The 18374-nt window shown below is 42.5% G+C and overlaps 1 protein-coding gene across 2 annotated transcripts in view; it reads left to right on the forward strand.

The window, feature by feature from the left end:
• The first annotated feature begins 4762 nt into the window (after positions 1 to 4762).
• Positions 4763 to 18374, forward strand: part of LOC136626006 (ATP-dependent translocase ABCB1-like) — a 55939-nt gene continuing 42327 nt past the window's right edge. The window contains exons 1-3 of one of the 2 annotated variants that reach the window (XM_066600691.1): positions 4763 to 4901; positions 14894 to 14959; positions 17988 to 18078. In XM_066600691.1, coding sequence (XP_066456788.1) covers positions 14914 to 14959; positions 17988 to 18078 — 137 coding nt within the window. In that variant the 5' untranslated portion in view covers positions 4763 to 4901; positions 14894 to 14913. Of the gene's footprint in view, positions 4902 to 14890; positions 14960 to 17987; positions 18079 to 18374 lie in introns of both variants that reach the window. The other variant, XM_066600692.1, reaches the window with a different exon arrangement.

The following is an 18374-nucleotide window of genomic DNA, read 5'->3' on the forward strand; positions in this document are numbered from 1 at the left end:
GATTGTCCTGCAAAAAAACAAGCTTTTTTTTAAAGTGGGGAGAAGAAACCAAAAATTGAAAAAACGATAAAAACGATAAAACAAGAAAACGACACGCCTATAGAAATGATGGGGTTGAGAATTTCAAGGAGATCTGGGGACCTTGTTTGGACCACTTTTGTTTAGAAGATCTTGCCCTAAAACATAATTTTTCAAATATACAATATATAATATATATATATTAAGGATGTATATCAACTTCTATTCCAAGCCTCTGGAGATCACCACCTTTGGTTTGTTCTCGGTTGGAATCCTGGAATAGTGAAAGGAAGATAACTTTAAAAAGGAGATAATTATGCTGGAATTAAGTCAGATCGTACAATCCTCTTTTCCCCCCTTTCATTCCTAAATTCCCCACCACCACCACTTCCTGCCCCCCCCCCCCCTCCGATTCCTTTCATTATCTCCCCCTTTAGCCAGGTTTTTCTCTTTCATCTAAGAAATGTTGCAGGTGATTTAGCAGTTTATTTTGAAGTCAAGTATATTTCACAATGCGATATGTTATACACTAGCAGATGTAGGAATGAGAAGATGCAGAGCTGTTTCTGTATTGACTATTACATTTTTTTTATGCTGATGTGATTGAATATTTTGATTTTTTTTTCGATGCATGTAGTGCAACTATAACAATAAAAATTATTGAACAATAAAATGATATAGAATATATATTTCCCGGTTGTCATCCCGATGGCCCCATTTGCATATGGAGGTTGCCCTCTGACCTTGGTAGGGACAGGAAGAGCCCTTAAAGCACCTCCCCTCCACCATCTACTTAATGTCTTCCTGTCCCTACGGTAACCAGATGCAAGCTCCGGGGGTTACTCACCAAGGACACGCAATGCCGAAGATCCCCTGAAGGGAAGAGGCCGGGTCTGCACACCACTCTGGAACTGCATCCTGGCTTGCTCCGTGATGGAGCTGTCAGTCGCTGTGCAGCGCAGGGTCTCCATGGGCGGGTCAGCTGTTCCTGGACGTGCACTGCTGCTGCTGCAGAGAACTCTGGCCTTGGGTTGTTCCTTCTGGCAGCAATGAAATAGCGGCATCACTCACAGCAGTGCATGGGACGCATAGCGATCCGTCATCTGGCGTGGTGACGTCACGTGCATGATGTAGGGGGCATGGCTACAGGCACAAACCAGGAAATGGTGCCAAATTTAAATCCTGCCTTGATTGTCAGGTTTTACTCCTGCTGGAGGTTACCCTGCAGACCCAAGGAAGTACTCCAGCATGTCAGCACGCGACAGCTCAGCATGGGAAGGAGAGGTAGACACCCTACTAACCGTGAGTGGCTATATGCCAAAAAAGGAATATGCAATGTCACTGTGGTTCATTTGAATGCATATTTTTTCCTTTTTTCTCTTTATCTCCCAACCTTTGCATGGGTCTTTTCAGACTGATGAGGAAAGTCTGAAGAGCAAAATGGACCCTAAAAAATGGGCTAGAAAGTGCATTATCTGCAATAAGAAACTGGAAGATAATTATAAAATGCAAAGAATGTACGGGGAAAATACTGGCAGAAGAAAGGGCGGCTTTCAAGGCGGATATTAGGGTATGATAAGGGAGGAATTACGAGCCTCTATGGCATCCCTTCCCCATACACAGCCTGGTCCAACAAGACCCTCCAAAAGGTCAAGGCCAGCAGAATCGCTGAGTTCTATCTCAGAGGACTCCCTGGAACCCCTGTCAGAAGGGGAATTAGAGGACCCGCTGCCACAAGACGAGGACGAGAAAAAGTATTACTTCTCTTCCGATGATATGGAACATCTCCTTAAAGCGGTGAGAGAGACCATGCAAGATGAAGAAGACCATCCGCCCAGAACCGTCCAGGATGAAATGTTCGGAGGGCTCTGGTCCAGAAGGCAAATGATTTTCCCAATAAACCAGACACTGAAGCAAGTCATCTCAGATGAATAGCAGGAGGCAGAAGGTCACATAAGAAACCACCCTTCTCAAAAAGGACACGGCAGACACCTCCAGAGACCAAAGGAAAAGGGAGAACAGGGAGGTGGTTGTACCCCAAAGGATGTCGGGGTAAGGAAATTCAGCATGTTTCTGACCCGACGGTGGGGGTAGACTATCTGAGCTAGTGGCTGTGGGTAACGTCCAATCCTTGGGTACTACAAATAGTCGAAAACGGATATCAAATTGAGTTTCACTCGCTGCCCCCCAAGAGGTTCTTCCTAACCTCCCAGGGGTCCCTACAAGAACAGGAGGAAACTGTTAGATCCATCGTACTTCTAACAGATCCCGAGAGCATCATGTGTACCAAAGACCTTAAAGATGCATATTATCATGTCCCAATAACTGCCGCCAACCACAAATACCTAAGGTTTGCCTTGCAAATAGGCGATATAATTTATCACTATCAGTTTCAGGCTTTGCCATCCGGTATCTCTACTGCCCCTAGAGTCTTCACAAAAGTAGTGATAGAAATGATAGCCTACTTCAGGAGAAATCAAATCCTTATCTTCCCTTATCTGGCCGATTTCCTGCTGGTGTCAAAATCAGCAGAAACCATACGCACAGACTTGTCAGTAGTATTGTCCACATTAAACGACTGGGGTGATAATAAATAGACAAAAGTAAGACCTGATCCCGGGTATGCAAAAGGTTTATCTAGGTGTACTCCTAGATTCCCACACCCAGGAATCACGGCTCCCCCCTGTCCAAGAGGAGGACCTCATCCAGTCAGTTTCGTCCCTGTGTCAAGCAACGACAGTATCCATTAGAGAGGCAATGAAACTTCTGGGCCTACTAACAGCTTGTATACAGATAGTCCTATGGGTCCAAGCCCTTACCCGACAGCTGCAACGTTTTATCCTTGCCCGCTGGGACAAATGGCAAACCTCCATAGATAAAAAGATGAGCCTGTCCGTTCAAGTTAAACAGTCTCTGCACTAGTGGACTTCCCAGAGTAACCTTAGCAAAGGTACCCCTTGGTCACAAGAACCCTCTAGATTCATCACGACGGATGCAAGCAAGAGGGGGTGGGGAGCACAAGTAGCTGACTTAACTTTTCAGGGAAACTGGGACTCTCAAATAGCTGCATGCTCATCCAACTATAGGGAGTTAAGGGCAATATGGGAGGCCCTTTACACAGCAGAACCCCACCTCAGGGGACGGCATGTCAAAATCCTGACAGATAACATGACAGCCTTATCTTTTGTTCATCACCAGGGGGAACATGACACCCGCACCTTCAAGATCTGGCAGCAAGGATACTACGCTGGGCAGAATCCATGGTGCTATCCCTCTCAGCAATCCATCTAAAGGGATCTACAAATACCGTTGCAGATTTTCTCAGCAGGCAAAGCATCCTCCCAGGAGAATGGCGTCTGAACCAACAGGCCTTTGATCTCCTAACACATCAGTGGGGGCAACCGCAGATTGACCTATTTGCCACAAGGACAAATAAAAAATGCCGTGACTTCTATTCCCTCAATCCAAGGGACGATCCATGTGGGGTAGATGTCCTATCTCAGAACTGGGACATAGATCTGGCTCACCCCCGCCGCCCCCCAAGCCTGCTCGGACAAGAATGCATTTACTCGAGAAGAGCGATGCTCGCTTGAGTAACTGCCTTATCCGAGCCTGCTCGCTCATCTCTAGTGACTGAATAAAGGAAAATTTTGGTTCAGTATACATTTGAAAGTCACTGAGGAGATGGTGGAGGGGAGGTGCTTTAAGGGCTCTTCCTGTCCCTACCGAGGTCAGAGGGCAACCTCCATATGTAAATGGGGCCGTCGTGATGTCTCCCAAAAAAAGGACTACCAGATAGTAATCCATTTTTTTCCCCCACTGAAACAGGTGATATGAGCATTCTGCTACATTCACACGGCGAGCATGAAATCGGCATGAGAAACTTGACCTGAGATTGTGCTGACCAATGTGTGTTTGTTTCTTTTTTCATGGCGATGTGAAGCATTTTTGATCAAAAAAACTCATCCCATCATTTTTATGAAATTTGCGCGCATGAAAGAATCGCAGGTGTTTCGCATTGACTTCAATGGGAACGACCCCATTAAAAACATTATGTAACGCATTCCGATGGAGAGCCAAAAGATAGACCTTGCTGCAATTAACCCCCTCTCCCCCTTCCCCTTGCAAAAATCTCTCTTGTGAATCGATCCATTATTCAAAAGAATGAATTTCATATTTGCGCGAGTTTTGTTAAGCCCTTATGTGTTTTGCGTCCAACAGCCGCCGCTAGCTCCCTTACCCTTACCTGCAGTTCCTAAATATCTTGTTTGAATGAGTTTTGTAAACTTTTAGCATTTTGAGCGCAGTTGAAAAATAGTCTGTTATTTTCATGACGTCAAAGCTAGAAGGAATCCAAACACAAACTAGTACATTCAGTACAGTAGTCTTCTATAGACAATTCAGCCCCTACAGCCATAAGATCATCTTGTCATCACTAAGATTTGTAGGGGAGCTCACAGGTCACCGTCCATAAATCTACAAATCCTTATAGTATTATATCCTTGTGCATTGTATGGAACCTATTATTCTATCACAGCTTCATTCACTGCATTCACAGGCTTCATTCATTAACTCAAGGAACATTAGTGATGCAAATATTTCCTGGATCCTCTTCCCACAATAGCAGTGACATAGCAAAATCTGAAGAATGTAAACTGAACTGATCCCTGCTGTTACCGGTGACTTCAAACCAGTCTGTTCGGAGGAAGAGGTGAGGCTTGGGATGAGGCTTATATACAAGGTGATGGTTTTTAAAACAGGTGAAAAGCCAATTCTCAGCAAACAGGTCAGACCAGAAAACTCTGCTATATAAAAGGAAACGTCCCATTGTGTGGAGGCAGTTTGCACCATCCAGATAACACGCTGTGGCAGAACATCACCTGGTAAGATGCAATGCATATAGAATGACTACTATAAAGGAACACATTTATCACTAATAATGTTTATATAGCACCAACATATTCCGTAGCACTTTACAAGTCACAGCTGAACTTATGTTGTCTGCTAGAAACTTTTCATTAACTTTTATACATTGTTTAAACTTTTTCACACATGGTGATTTTTAACCAGGATTTACAACATTATTGTCAGCCTTAAGTTAAAGGATATCTGCATATACTGTATGTACAATATAGACTGTTGCTTAGAATAGACCAGACTTAAATGATCTGATTACTAATGGTGAATTGTAAGTATATGCTATCAGTACAGTCTAGGATGTAAATTCAAGTTTATGGATTATAACATGTTCAGTGTGAGAGGGCTATCTCATGACAACCCATACCTTTAAAAGAAGCTCCAAGTTAGCCATCTCTAGTGGTCCGATTGAAGAGAATGGGAGTGGAGGTGCGAATGTGCGCCCTCGCACTTCAGGAACTACGGGAGTTGGCTGTGGCTGAATTGCAGGTATGGGCTATCGTGGAACAATCTCTTTAGGGGCTTACTCGCACTAGAATTTAAGTATCTGTGAATCGCATGCATAAAAAAAAAGTATAAAAACGTATAGCTTCATATAACCATAGGCTAGAAAGGGTCAAACGTAGTTGAAAATGCAAATTTTTAAGTGCTTTTGAACTGTTATTTATTTGAATGTTTTGGGTTTTTTGTGAGATGGAAAAGTGTAGCTCACTATTAGAGATGAGCGAGCGTACTCAGTTCGGGTGTTTTTGCACTCGAGCACCGCTTTTTCTGAGTAACTGACTACTCGGATGAAAAGATTCGGGGGGCGCCGGGGGGGGGGAGGAGAGAGATCCCCCTGTTCCCCACTGCTACCCCCCGCTCCACCACGCCACCCCTGGCGCCCCCCGAATCTTTTCGTCCGAGTAGTCAGTTACTCGGAAAAAGCGGTGCTCAAGTGCAAAAACACCCGAACCGAGTACGCTCACTCATCTCTACTCACTATGCTTTCCTGTCACACAAAAAAAACAACAATGAACATATATACTTTTTTTGACATTACAGTCAATACAAATCGTGCGGAAACGTATGACTGTACGTTTCCATACATTAAGGCCGCCTGCACACGGACAGGTTGAATTCTGCATGCGGGATCCCACAGTGGAATCCGATCCTGTGCCCAGCCGGTGACCCCTGCATACCTGTCCACAGTCTTTTAATCTAACCTGCGGATGTGCCGACCGGCGCACATGCACAGTACAGATTATCCCGCACTGTCGCTAGATGATGACATGAATCCCGCAACGATGATTGCAGAAGGACCGCTGGTTGGACTGCTTTCATTGACTGCAATGGAAGCTGTCCGCAAGGAATCCGCCTAAAAATAGAGCGTTCCCCCTTGAGCGGAAAATTACAATTGATTTCCACTTGTGGGCAGGAAAAATCGCTTTTTCATAGCATGCTATGTCTGCTGCGAATCCCCCAATGCAAATCCGGCCGTGTGCAGGCGGCCGTTACGTGAACACTTATTTTTTTAAACAAAAAAATTATAACTACAAAACTTTATTAAGAAAACTTTTTTTTAATAAAAAAAGCAAACCTCTAGAAACCTTTATTACGCATAGAATACATACATTCATGAAAAGTACAAGTATGATCAAAATGGCGTGCGCTTGTATACGTTTGATGTACATGAGAATCCTACTGCGAACTCCTAAGTGGATGATGATTCCAACGTAAATTGTAGCAACTGTTGACAAAGTAGACCTTGTTTACCTAGGGCTATCTATTTCATAGATTACTGTATGTGGCGGGGCTGCATCTGTCAGATGTAGCAGGGCTGTGTTTGTCAGGTGCAGTAGAGTTCAGTTTATCCTGCAGCTAATTGGGACATCTCAAGCTGTGCCTTTGTACAAACCTGCAAGTAATGCTGCACTGTATTAACCCTCATCTATATGCATGAGAATGAAGTCCCACATTCAGCTCTGCTACATCTGGAGCTTGATTTCACAAAAACACAAGTTTAATGAAGTGAATAAAGTTTTATATTCTGCAGTTAACTTGGAATTTGTCAATATTTAACCATATGTAAAGGTTGTTGGGGCCATAAAATACTTCTGCCAAAAACGTGCCTCAAAGTCGCAATCAATGGAAACTTGCGCTATGTCACTCGCTGTTCTATCACATTGAAAGTTAGGTGAATCCTGTGGAAAGTCATTTAGATTTGAAATTTATTAAATCATGGATATTGTGTTGTTGCCTGTAAGAAGAGCAGTTTGACACATAGCAATTTTTTGGAGAAATACTGCGGCAGTGTTTAATCCAAAACCAGGAGCGGAATCAAAAGGAATGGGAAATCTAAAGAAAGGACACTGTGATTTTTTGAAAAAATTTTTTTTCTCCCATGCAAGTTCTGACCGATTCCAAGGCAGCACTTAAACAGGAAAAGAACCCACTCATTTGAATGAGTTAATTCACATGAGCTTTTTATTCTCTTTTTTCGGACTAATAGGGCTTATTCAGACGGGTGTATATCGGTCGGGTTTTCACGTCCGACCGATATGCACTGCCCCTCTCTGCAAGGAGATGAGGCAGGGCGGGACAGGAGCATTGCATTGAGCTCCCGTTCCCTTTCCACCCTCTCTTCATCCCTCGCTACTATTTGCAACTGGGCTCCCGTCCCATCCCGCCTCCTCCCCTTGCAGAGAGGGGCAGTGCATATCGGTCGGACGTGAAAACCGATATACGAGTCTGAATAAGCCCATAGTCTGAGTTTGGAAAATCACAGCAAGTTCTATTTTTGGGCAATCATTTTTATGGGAGTGTTTAAAAAACATTTTGCACTTGTAGGGCATGTGAGCGCGATCCGTTTTAAAGTATTTTCCTATTGGAACTACATGCAATTCCCCCCCTTCCCTTACATGTGCATGAAAAACATGCAAATTGTGGGTTTTTATCACAAAAAATTCATTATGCATGCAGGAAAATCGCAGGTAAAAATGGCCACTTTTTCACTGACCTAAATCGCACTCGCCCCTGTAGATACAGCCCCACACGTCTCCTTCCTGCCGGATCCACTTCTGGCTTTGGCAAAAAAAATAATAACTGTGCTAATCCTAAATAATAGTGTTGGCCTCAGTTGAAATATATGATTCTGTTTTGTGCGTAGAAGGGAGATTATATGTGTCACATCACATAGTACGAAGGATAGATTTGCTTAATAAATTATACAGTAAAAGGGAAATGAGCCGGTTAGTGAGTCATATAACTGTTCGATTACGTAGCTTCCTGATGATATGATGCAAAGTGCATTTGTGCAGAAGAGGCGGTGAAGTAATTGCACACTTTGTTTACAGCTTGTTCCATGTAATAATGGCAGGACGGTATGGCAGTAATAATTCTTGATTAATGGTCTCTCTACGTTAGTACATGATACATGACTAGTGAGGACAAGGTGTACCGGTTATGTAACACACCCGGGGCACATCTTTGTAGGTTCCTTGCACACCATGTTTTTAATATGTAAAAGGCAAGTATCTGTTGAGGCAAAAAACTGTATGCAAATGTGTGATATATACTTAAAGGGGTTGTCCCGAGGCAGCAAGTGGGTCTATACACTTCTGCATGGCCATAATAATGCACTTTGTAATGTACATTGTGCATTAATTATGAGCCATACAGAAGTTATAAAAAGTTTTATACTTACCTGCTCCGTTGCTGGCGTCCTCGTCTCCATGGTGCCGACTAATTTTCGCCCTCCGATGGCCAAATTAGCCGCGCTTGCGCAGTCCGGGTCTTCTCCTCTTCTCTATGGGGCTCCGTGTAGCTCCGTGTAGCTCCGCCCCGTCACGTGCCGATTCCAGCCAATCAGGAGGCTGGAATCGGCAATGGACCGCACAGAAGCCCTGCGGTCCATGAAGACAGAGGATCCCGGCGGCCATCTTCAGCAGGTGAGTATGAAGACGCCGGACCGCCGGGATTCAGGTAAGCGCTGTGCGGGTGGTTTTTTTAACCCCTGCATCGGGGTTGTCTCGCGCCGAACGGGGGGGGGGGTTTAAAAAAAAAAAAAAACCCGTTTCGGCGCGGGACAACCCCTTTAATAAAAAAGATGTACTCACTGTGACAGCATGTAATTGCTTCTACATGTTGCAAACTTTTTGTTATGCAACACTTTGAAAAGTGTATAAGAAAAAGTTGAAAGCACATGTCCGCTACATCATTGGCTTTTGCCATATATGGTCCCTTAGACTCGGTATGTATGCAGATATTTATCCCTAAGAAATGCTTTTAAGGCTAAGGATAGCTGTCTGATATACATGGCCAATACACGTTCGTGTGCATTGCATGTCCTGTATCTTGTCCATGAAAGTTGCGGGGAGTTGAGATGGGCGAATGTAATATGCTTTATTATTTTTGACCATGGGGGTGCCTTTTTTGACTTCAAAAATCCCTTTAAATCAGATGTATACAGAAGTACAAAAGAGGTCTCATGTACTTTAATAACCAGTTTCCATGAAAATAAGACCTACCCTGAAAATAAGCCCTAGCAAGAGTTTCCAGGATTTTTGAGGATGCAGCATGATTTTTCTGGATTTTTGAGGATGCTTGAAGTATAAGCCCTACTCCAAAACTAAGCCGTAGTTACAGTTAATTAAAAAAGTCAATTTAAATAGTGTCCAGGCAGCTGGACATGTAAAAAAGTTAAATTTTTTTTTGGAGCAAAAATTAATATAAGACCTTGTCTTATTTTCAGGGAAACAGGGCTGTTATAAGGCCATTTGCAGAGTCCCAGCTCTGCTACAAATCTAAAACATTACCATGTTTTATACCCTCAGTGGTTCAAGAAGTTTACACACTGGTGAGGTTTTAACATTAGAGATTTCATGCCTCATAAGGCTAATTTCACACGATTGAGTGCGATAGCGGGCTGTGGAACACTGCCCCATACCATGTTCGCCAACTGCCATTTTTGCCGCGGATGCGAGGTGTTTTTGTATCAAAAGCATCTTGCACACTTGTATTGAATGGGAGACCTCGCATGGCACTCATGTGCACCTAGCATCTGCTGTGATGCTTTGCTGGCCCTATTTAAAAGCAATGGGCAGTGTGATGCGAGGACGCGCCAAAGATAAAACATGCTGCAATTTTTTTTTCAAAAGAATGGTGTTTATGTTCGTGCTTCTCAGTTTTTTTTAGTCAGTGGATTCAAAAGCTATGGGAAATACAGTGTAATGGAAGGACCCTTGGCTCTCCCACCTGCTTTGGCTCAAAAAACTGGTACAAAAAAAATGTTAAAATATAGCTGCTTTTTTTTTTTTTTTTTTTTTTTTCTATAAATATATATATATATTTCTGCTCATTGTCTTACAAATATTTAAAACCACTGAATAAAATGGTATGCATGAAAGAGCCCTAAGGCGTAACCTCCTTGTTTGCACTAATTACAATCTTGGACAGCAATGCACTATTTATTATTCAATACAGAATTGCTACTTAGCAATATAAAACTGCATAGAAATGCCTTCTAAACAAAATTATTGTTCCCAAGCGACTTTGTAACATACTTATGCCGGTGTAGTTTAATGTTGTCCAGGTCTGAACTAATGATGATCCATCCTTGGGATAGGTCATCAATAGTTGACCATTGGGAGTTTACTGCAACTACTAATGACCTATCCCGAGAATAGATCATCAATACTCAGACAGGGACAACCCCTTTAAATGTCTGAGCTCATTCATCTGGGCAAGAACCTGTACAGCTTCTTAGTACTTAGCAGTGCTACCCCTGTGTGCTCCATCAGGTACTATATGTACATAAGTAGTCTTGACTAGAAGCCATGCTTTAGTGGGTAATACTTCTTCCATACTACTGTATGGAATCTGATAGAGCAAGACACACCTTTACTCTCATATTCATATAGTGACAACTTCGATATGAGGGGGATATGGAGGTACATTAGAGGGTTCACGTGCCTCTATGAGACTCGTATTTTACAGCTCTGTACGTGATAGTTTAATATTAATATAGTGTCTAATCTCAAAGGGTTAATGAAAGATCGAAATATCCGATGCTCATAACTTGACCATTCTCATTTGATGGGTTCAAATCAACTGGTTCTTGAGAATGTACTGCTGGCAGGGCAGAAGGGCAGTCATGGCAGGAAGAAGCAGCCCACAAATGTCCATTTAATGGTACCCATTAAAGCCAATGGCAGTCCTTGTATAGCATAGATATGCCGCTCTGATTAATAGGGGATGGTGGGTTTCATCTGTATGGCATTCTATGGCAAGAATGTATTCAATGTTCAATCATATTCAGGTTCTGCCTGCGGTAAAGTATTTAGTCCAGAATCTTTTTCACATTGAGTTAACACCCTTTATAATTCAAGTAGAGAACATTGAGTCATACTAATATGTCCATGTTCAGCAGGCTGCTCTAATAGGGGACAGTCCCTGGCTGTCTTCTGTCTGCAGTAAAGAATGTAGTCAAGAATCTAATTTCCATAAATGAGTGACACACTTTTTAATTCAAGTTGAGAACATTATTTTATATGGTTGTTACGCCCTTTCTACGGGGAGCGCCATGTTCTCATGCTTGTTAGGACAACTGGTATCTTGGCACAACTCTCCAATAGAGGTAGTGATATGGTAGGATGTAATATACAACTTCTCTTTTATTAAATGGATTAACCAGCATAAGATATGTGTTTCTGGGTGAACCCCTTCATCAGTCAGGCTGGGTAGGACATCACTCTTGGGAATGAAGGAATATGGATACCAAAAGTGTTGGTGATACCAATAGCGGAGCAGACCACTTCTCCTTGTGTTCCTAGCCCCAGTGTTCACTGCTACTGGTATCACCAGCACTTTTGGGATCCATAATCCTTCAGTCCCAAGAGTGATGTCCCACCCAGCTTGACTAATGAAGGGATTCACCCTGAAAAGCATATCTTATGTTGGTTTTTAATCCATTTAATAAAAGAGAAGTTGGATAGTTGCGCCGAGATACCAGTTTGTTTTTTTTTGTTCTCGCATATCTAGTGTGCCCACCATTGGTGGGTCTTTCTGGTTGGTAGTAACTCCATTATCTATCTGATTTTTGCAACCCTCTCTAGGGCTATTGGGTTCTGGATATTCATCTGAGACACGAGCCTTGGATACCATTAAGATTGCTACACTCCTTCTCAATATTCTCATGTTTTACTGTTTGTTGCTTTTAACTGTTTTTTTATTTTATTTTATTTTTAAAGGCGTAAAATGGTTCACTTTCTGTCAAGCTCAACTTTGTGCGCATTTGTGCAGCGCAAGAGCCAAATAAAATCAATGGGCTTGTGCAAATGCGCAGGAAACCTGCAGATTGACTGCGCAAATAGGCACAAAGTCAATGAGATTTTGTGCCTATATGTTCATGCATGGTGCATTTGCCCACATAAATCGCCCAGCAGCCAAAATACGCGGGCTTAAGCGCATTTTGGCTGGTCAAATATGCTGCGCTTTTGTGGGGCAGAATAGCGCTTACACCCATGTGAATCTGGCCTAATAATCAGGCTCTTATTTCTCTAAGGTTCTCAGCAAAGGAGTTGTCTGGTAGGGGGCGGAAGCTGCAACTTTTGTAGTAAAACAAAAAAAAAAAGTGCTCGCTTGCCCCATTTTGCACTACGTGATAAATACAGTAGGTTTGGGACTAATTTGGTAGATGACGTGTTTGCAAAACTATTTGAATAATTCCGTTTAGTCCATTGTTAAAGAACAGGTTGGGTTTCCAAGTCATCTGACTTTAGTGAATGACCCTTAAGGATTAGGATTGACCTTCTTGTCGAACTGTGTTGTTATGCCAACAGCCTTAAAATATTTACAACATTGTGCAATTTCCCCAAAGGACAGAATGTAAAAAGTGAGTGCTGTAGCCTTAGCTGACTTATTGTTTTTGGCACTTGTTGCTTAAGATCCCTATAAAAAGATATGCAAATGGTTTTGCCATTCAGTTCACATATAATTTGTTTAATTAACATAGTGGAAAATTTCTGAAATGTTATGAAGCTGTGAACTCGACCCCCTTCATGCTGGATCTCTCTTTACACAGAACTGGTTTTCTGCCTGTATTAACCCTTGTTCTTTGAGTTAATTGGCATTACTTTAGAGCTAATTTCATATTTTATTTTTATCCATTCCTTAATGAATTTCATTATGCCTTGCTTCTCGGATGCATCTGTAATCACAAAACAGAAATCTATGCGGCGAAAGGCCAATCTTATTTTTTTATAGAATTATTATTAATTTTTTTAACTTTCACACACAGTAAATGTGCTTTAGAGTTAGGATTTTCAGGGCATCTTTTTTTCCACTAAAGGTATGGGTTGCTATCAATTTCATTGCCTTTATGACTTTCACCAAATTTGGTTTCCTAAAGTCAATAATAGCCTAAGTGTGCAGCGATAGAGGAGCAAGCGAATTGGCGGGTGAAAGCCTTAAATGCCTAAAGGTCCTTTTACACTAGCCGATTCTTGTTTGAACGAGTGAGTAATGTCCCCGCTAACTCGTTCGAAATCATGCACTCTGTTTAGACAGGCAGATGCATTGTTAGCTCGTTCAAACGAAAATTGTTCAGTCCTTGGGAAAGCGAATACAGAGACTGAACGATAAGTAAACGAGCCAATGATTAATTTTATACCCACAGAAAGTCAACGACAAAGGAGACGTGAACAATTCTCGTTCATCGCTCAATCGTTGGCTCGAGTTAAGACTAGAGATGAGCGAGCGTACTCGGAAAAGCACTACTCGCTCGAGTAATTTGCTTTATCTGAGTATCGCTGTGCTCGTCCCTGAAGATTCGGGTGCCGCTGCGGCTGACAGGTGAGTCGCAGCGGGGAGCAGGGGAGAGCGGGTGGGAGAGAGAGAGAGAAAGATCTCCCCTCCGTTCCTCCCCGCTCTCCCCTGCAGCTCCCCGCTCCGTGCCGGCACCCGAATCTTCAGGGACGAGCACAGCGATACTCGGATAAAGCAAATTACTCGAGCGAGTAGTGCTTTTCCGAGTACGCTCGCTCATCTCTAGTTAAGACTGAACGATTGTCGAATAATCATTCCGTCGAAATGCAGCATAAGACTAGCCGAATGGAGCTTGACCCTGCCTAATAAGGATGGACCAACAATTGGAGCCATGCCTTTAGCGTGGCGCACACAGTCTGATCTACACTAATGTGTACTACTAAGACCTTCGTATGAACCTGGAGGCATACAGTATACATATCTGTCGGTCAGCACCATGCTCCATATAACTTGAAGCATGCAATATAATAAGGCAGTGGGCATAAGTCCTAAGGTTAATGGGCCTTTATGAAATTCTGTGTGCAAACTTCGTCTTTTCGTTTTCATTTGGTAGCTACCAGAGGCGTAACTTGAAGCTCCCGGGCCCCAATGCAAAATCTGTAACAGGGCCCCCAACTATAATGCTTTATTTATAGTACTGGGTTCCCTATATGGAAGAAGAGAGGTCCTATGGGACCCCTAAGGCTCCTGGGCCCGGGTGCAACCGCATCTCCTATGGTTACGCCAGTGGTAGCTGCCATATGTCTTGATGACTCTAACATTTTCGAGCAGATTTGTTTGGCCGTATTTTATTTACCGATTCCTAGAGGCTATTATGAAGTGGAATTTGGCCCCCCAAAATTTGAGCTATGTAGTATCTATTGATTGCATCATATAAAGTACTTTGAATTTGTATCATATTTGATCTGCACATTGCTTTGCATATTCAACAGTGCTACTCAAGATATAAAGACAATGTTATCACGTTCCTAGCAGATGGGACATGTCCGTCTCGCCTAAACATAATACACTTTGAGGATCGGCTGTGTTCTTGACCAGATCTGTTAGCTCACAGAAACCTGAAATGGCTCATAGGTGTAGGTAACAAGTCATTGTACTATGTACGTGAAGAAGATATTTCTTGTAACCTCATGTATGTGTTGTTGTCCAACAGATCCTCAATATTAAGTGAAAATGAAAGAAGGTCTAGAAATGCCGAAAAAAGGAAAGTACGTCATTGGTAAGTTAAAGAACTGTGATTATACATATATATTTTTTTCTATTTTGTTTAAAGTACAGATGTAGCAAACAGTAATTTGGCATTTATTGCGTTATGATCCCTTATCTCAACTTATAGCTTTGTAGTACATTGTATTTATTACAGCGCACCAGTTGTGTTATAATTTTTAAATCTGTACATGAAACAGCACAGATTATAGGTCATAACATTAACCCTTTTGCAATCCAATTTTGGATTCAGGGTTTTCCTAGGGGGCTTTCTCTTTCTGCCATTATACAATGGCGCCATCTGCTGTCTAGAGCCAGTACTGCGGTATGTGACATGCCGGAGAGGTCCCTGACAACAGAGCGGCCAGTAATCTACAGTAACAATACCCTGCCGGACGTCTTCTGACATCGGAGCTGAACAGCCTTCAATCAGAATGTCTTTAGACGTCAGGCAGTGGATTAGAAAGAGTTAAAGATGGCTACAGACATAATTGTTGCTCCCCTTTAAGGTCAATGACTTAAATAGAAGCCGTCCATGCGAATTCCGCAAAATAATAGAACATGCTGCAATTTTAAATCCGCTTGCAGAAATCGCATTCGCTAGCCACTCGTCCATGAGAACATGCAAATGTTCTATTTTTTTCAACAGGCGTGGAATACCACGGATCGTTCGCGTGGGTGACGATAGCAGATTCTGCTATTGAAGTCTGGTCATGTGAAGCTGGTCTAAATGTATCAAAAAAGAGGACCATCACTTCCACCCACGTAACACTCCACACCAAAGACATCCAATAATGCGAAGCATATAAATATTGGCGTCACTTGCCTTTCTCTTGAGTCTTCATATTCCTATTTATTCTATTTTAAAAGCCTCCCCCTGCCTTCAGGCCTCATGGATAAAGCCACTAAACATTCATTCAGGCTTGCATCTTTTAATGTTTGCAGACTTGCAATACCCTATTACATTAATTGGCCTTCTGCTAGTCAAAGTGGCTCTGCTTCAATTTATTACTGTTGCTGTAACTGGTGGATGGTACGTGGGGGTGGCATACAGAGGCTTGTTCTGTGCAGCATTATCAAACTTTACTAAACAGAAAATGCAATTTGCTTAGCATAATATCACAAGAGTTAAAATACTTCAACGTTACATAAACATATAATAAAATCCGGCTTTTTAGAACCTGAGCGATTTTCTTCTTTTATACAGTTGACCTTTTCAATTTCTATGTATCCCTATCTGCTATAATCCTGGGTACTGCAGGTTTTAACACTCCGAACAGTCTCCATATCTGAATATGTGGGCTCAGGGGCGTAGTTAAAGGCTCATGGGCCCCTGTGCAAAAGTTTATCTTGGGGCCCCCCAACTTCTTTTAACCCCTTAACACAGAGGCGTAACTTGAAGCTCCTGGGCCCCAATACGCAACCTGTAACAGGGCCTCAAAGTATAATTCTTAATATATAGTACTAGGCTCCCTGTATGGAGAAGAGAGGCCTTATGGGCCCTCTAAGACTCCTGGGCCTGGGTGCAACTGCATCACCTATAGTTATGCCAGTGCATGGGATTATTGCCCCCTGTCTTAGGTCGAAAAGGTCACATCTTTTGCCAACATAACAACCAGAGCATTCACCACTTGTTGGTCTGTTAGTAGTTCTTGACCGCTGTTTCCCCGCTGCTCTTTTCTTTAGTCTTCCACTCTCTTCCTCTTACACACATGGTTTACTGGCTATCCTCAGTCCTGAGTATGGGAACACTTATCTCTCAAATCCTGGCTCTCCGAATCTGACATCAGCAACACTTGCAGCAGCTTATTGCCCCTAGTGTCCCCATCGGACTGCACACACACAGACCACCAACTTTTATGACTCTGCCTGGTCCTGAGGTAACTACCAACATGCACATGCTGACATTTGGCACGTTCAATTGTCACTAATGCTTAAGAGTGCTTGCCGTGACTCCCTTATCAGTCCTCTTTGACCATGCAGCAACTGCTGCACAGACCTTTCCATTGTCTCTGTATCTTGTCTTTAGGAAATTATGGAGAGGGAGGCTCTATCCCCTCACATGCTGCATGCCACCTTCGGCCTCTTAGTCATCTGGGCCCTCTGGCTCGCTAGCATCCATCACTCAGCCTCTGCTCACATTTGAATTACAGAAACCACTGTTTCCATTACTCCTATTCACTTGAATGAGCTCTACGGAAACCGAGCTTGCCATTCGACTCTTAGTGTAAGCTGCGTCTGGGTGGCCAATAACTATAGCAGCAGTTTCCTATATTCGCTATAAAAAGTCTAGATGGGAACAACGGTTTAAACCCTTATATTGCTGCCAGGCAGGTTTTCCTTACTAGTCTAATGATACTACAGCTTTCTTTATCAGTCATTGGCAATGTCTTCTAGAATACAGGCTGTTGTGAATTTAATATATGAAGCCCTACTCCATTCCTGTGGTCATTGTTCTACTACTGTTTTTGCTATATTTACGCGATGGGGTCATACAGGGCTGTAGCTATAGGGATGTAGAGGATGCCGTTGTACTCGGCCCCATGAGCCTTAGGGGGCCCATAAGCCATCTCTTCTCCTTATAGGGAGCCCAGTACTATGACTAAAGCATTATAGTTGAGGGCTCTATTACAGATTTTGCATTGGGGCCCAGAAGCTTCAAGTTAAACCTCTAGAGTCATGGTTTCTGATTTTATATCGGAAGACATGCCTATGTGCTGGGACTATTGTAAGATGGATCCAAATAAAGACTGATGAACCAATGGGATCTGAAGGGGTTGCTGCAAGGCTTCCATCATTTTGTCAAGCATAGCAATGCAAGTCCTATATGAACAATGACTAAGAGTTCTACAAAGTATGGCATTGTGTCATTTCTTGTGCTCCCCACAAACAAGATGAGAACCTTATGTAATTCATGTCAATAATTGATATTTTAGGTATTTATTAATAACTTTCTAACAGAGTATAATGACGAATATTCATTTATAATGTAGAAAGTGATGATATATTTCTTTTATCTTTGTGGCATTGTCTCTGTTTAGATGGCTTTCCTGATGGTGTTTATGACAACCCTGCCTTTCAACAAGATGAAAAGCCAGCAAGTAATGGGATAATAAAGAAGAAGAAAGACAAGTAAGTCACATCTCTTCTGTATCAGTCTATTTTTATGTCCCCAGCTATGATTTAAGTGGGGTCAGTCTATGTTGACAACTACTCGCAAAAGAGCATTTATTTTAATGTGTCCTAGGCGGTGTAGTGTGATACTACCTAGTGTTCTGCTTATTTCCAGGAACCTGCTCAATAAATCTTTGTGATGCTGATATTAAAGCCAAAAGTCTATATTTTATTATACAGTACTTCAAATGTCTACTTAATGTCAGTAGAGTCATTTACTAGGTGGAAAAATCTGCCATCTATCCTTCATGGGC

The sequence above is a fragment of the Eleutherodactylus coqui genome, chromosome 4, assembly GCF_035609145.1.
Source record: "Eleutherodactylus coqui strain aEleCoq1 chromosome 4, aEleCoq1.hap1, whole genome shotgun sequence".
NCBI classification, from domain to species: Eukaryota; Metazoa; Chordata; class Amphibia; order Anura; family Eleutherodactylidae; genus Eleutherodactylus; species Eleutherodactylus coqui.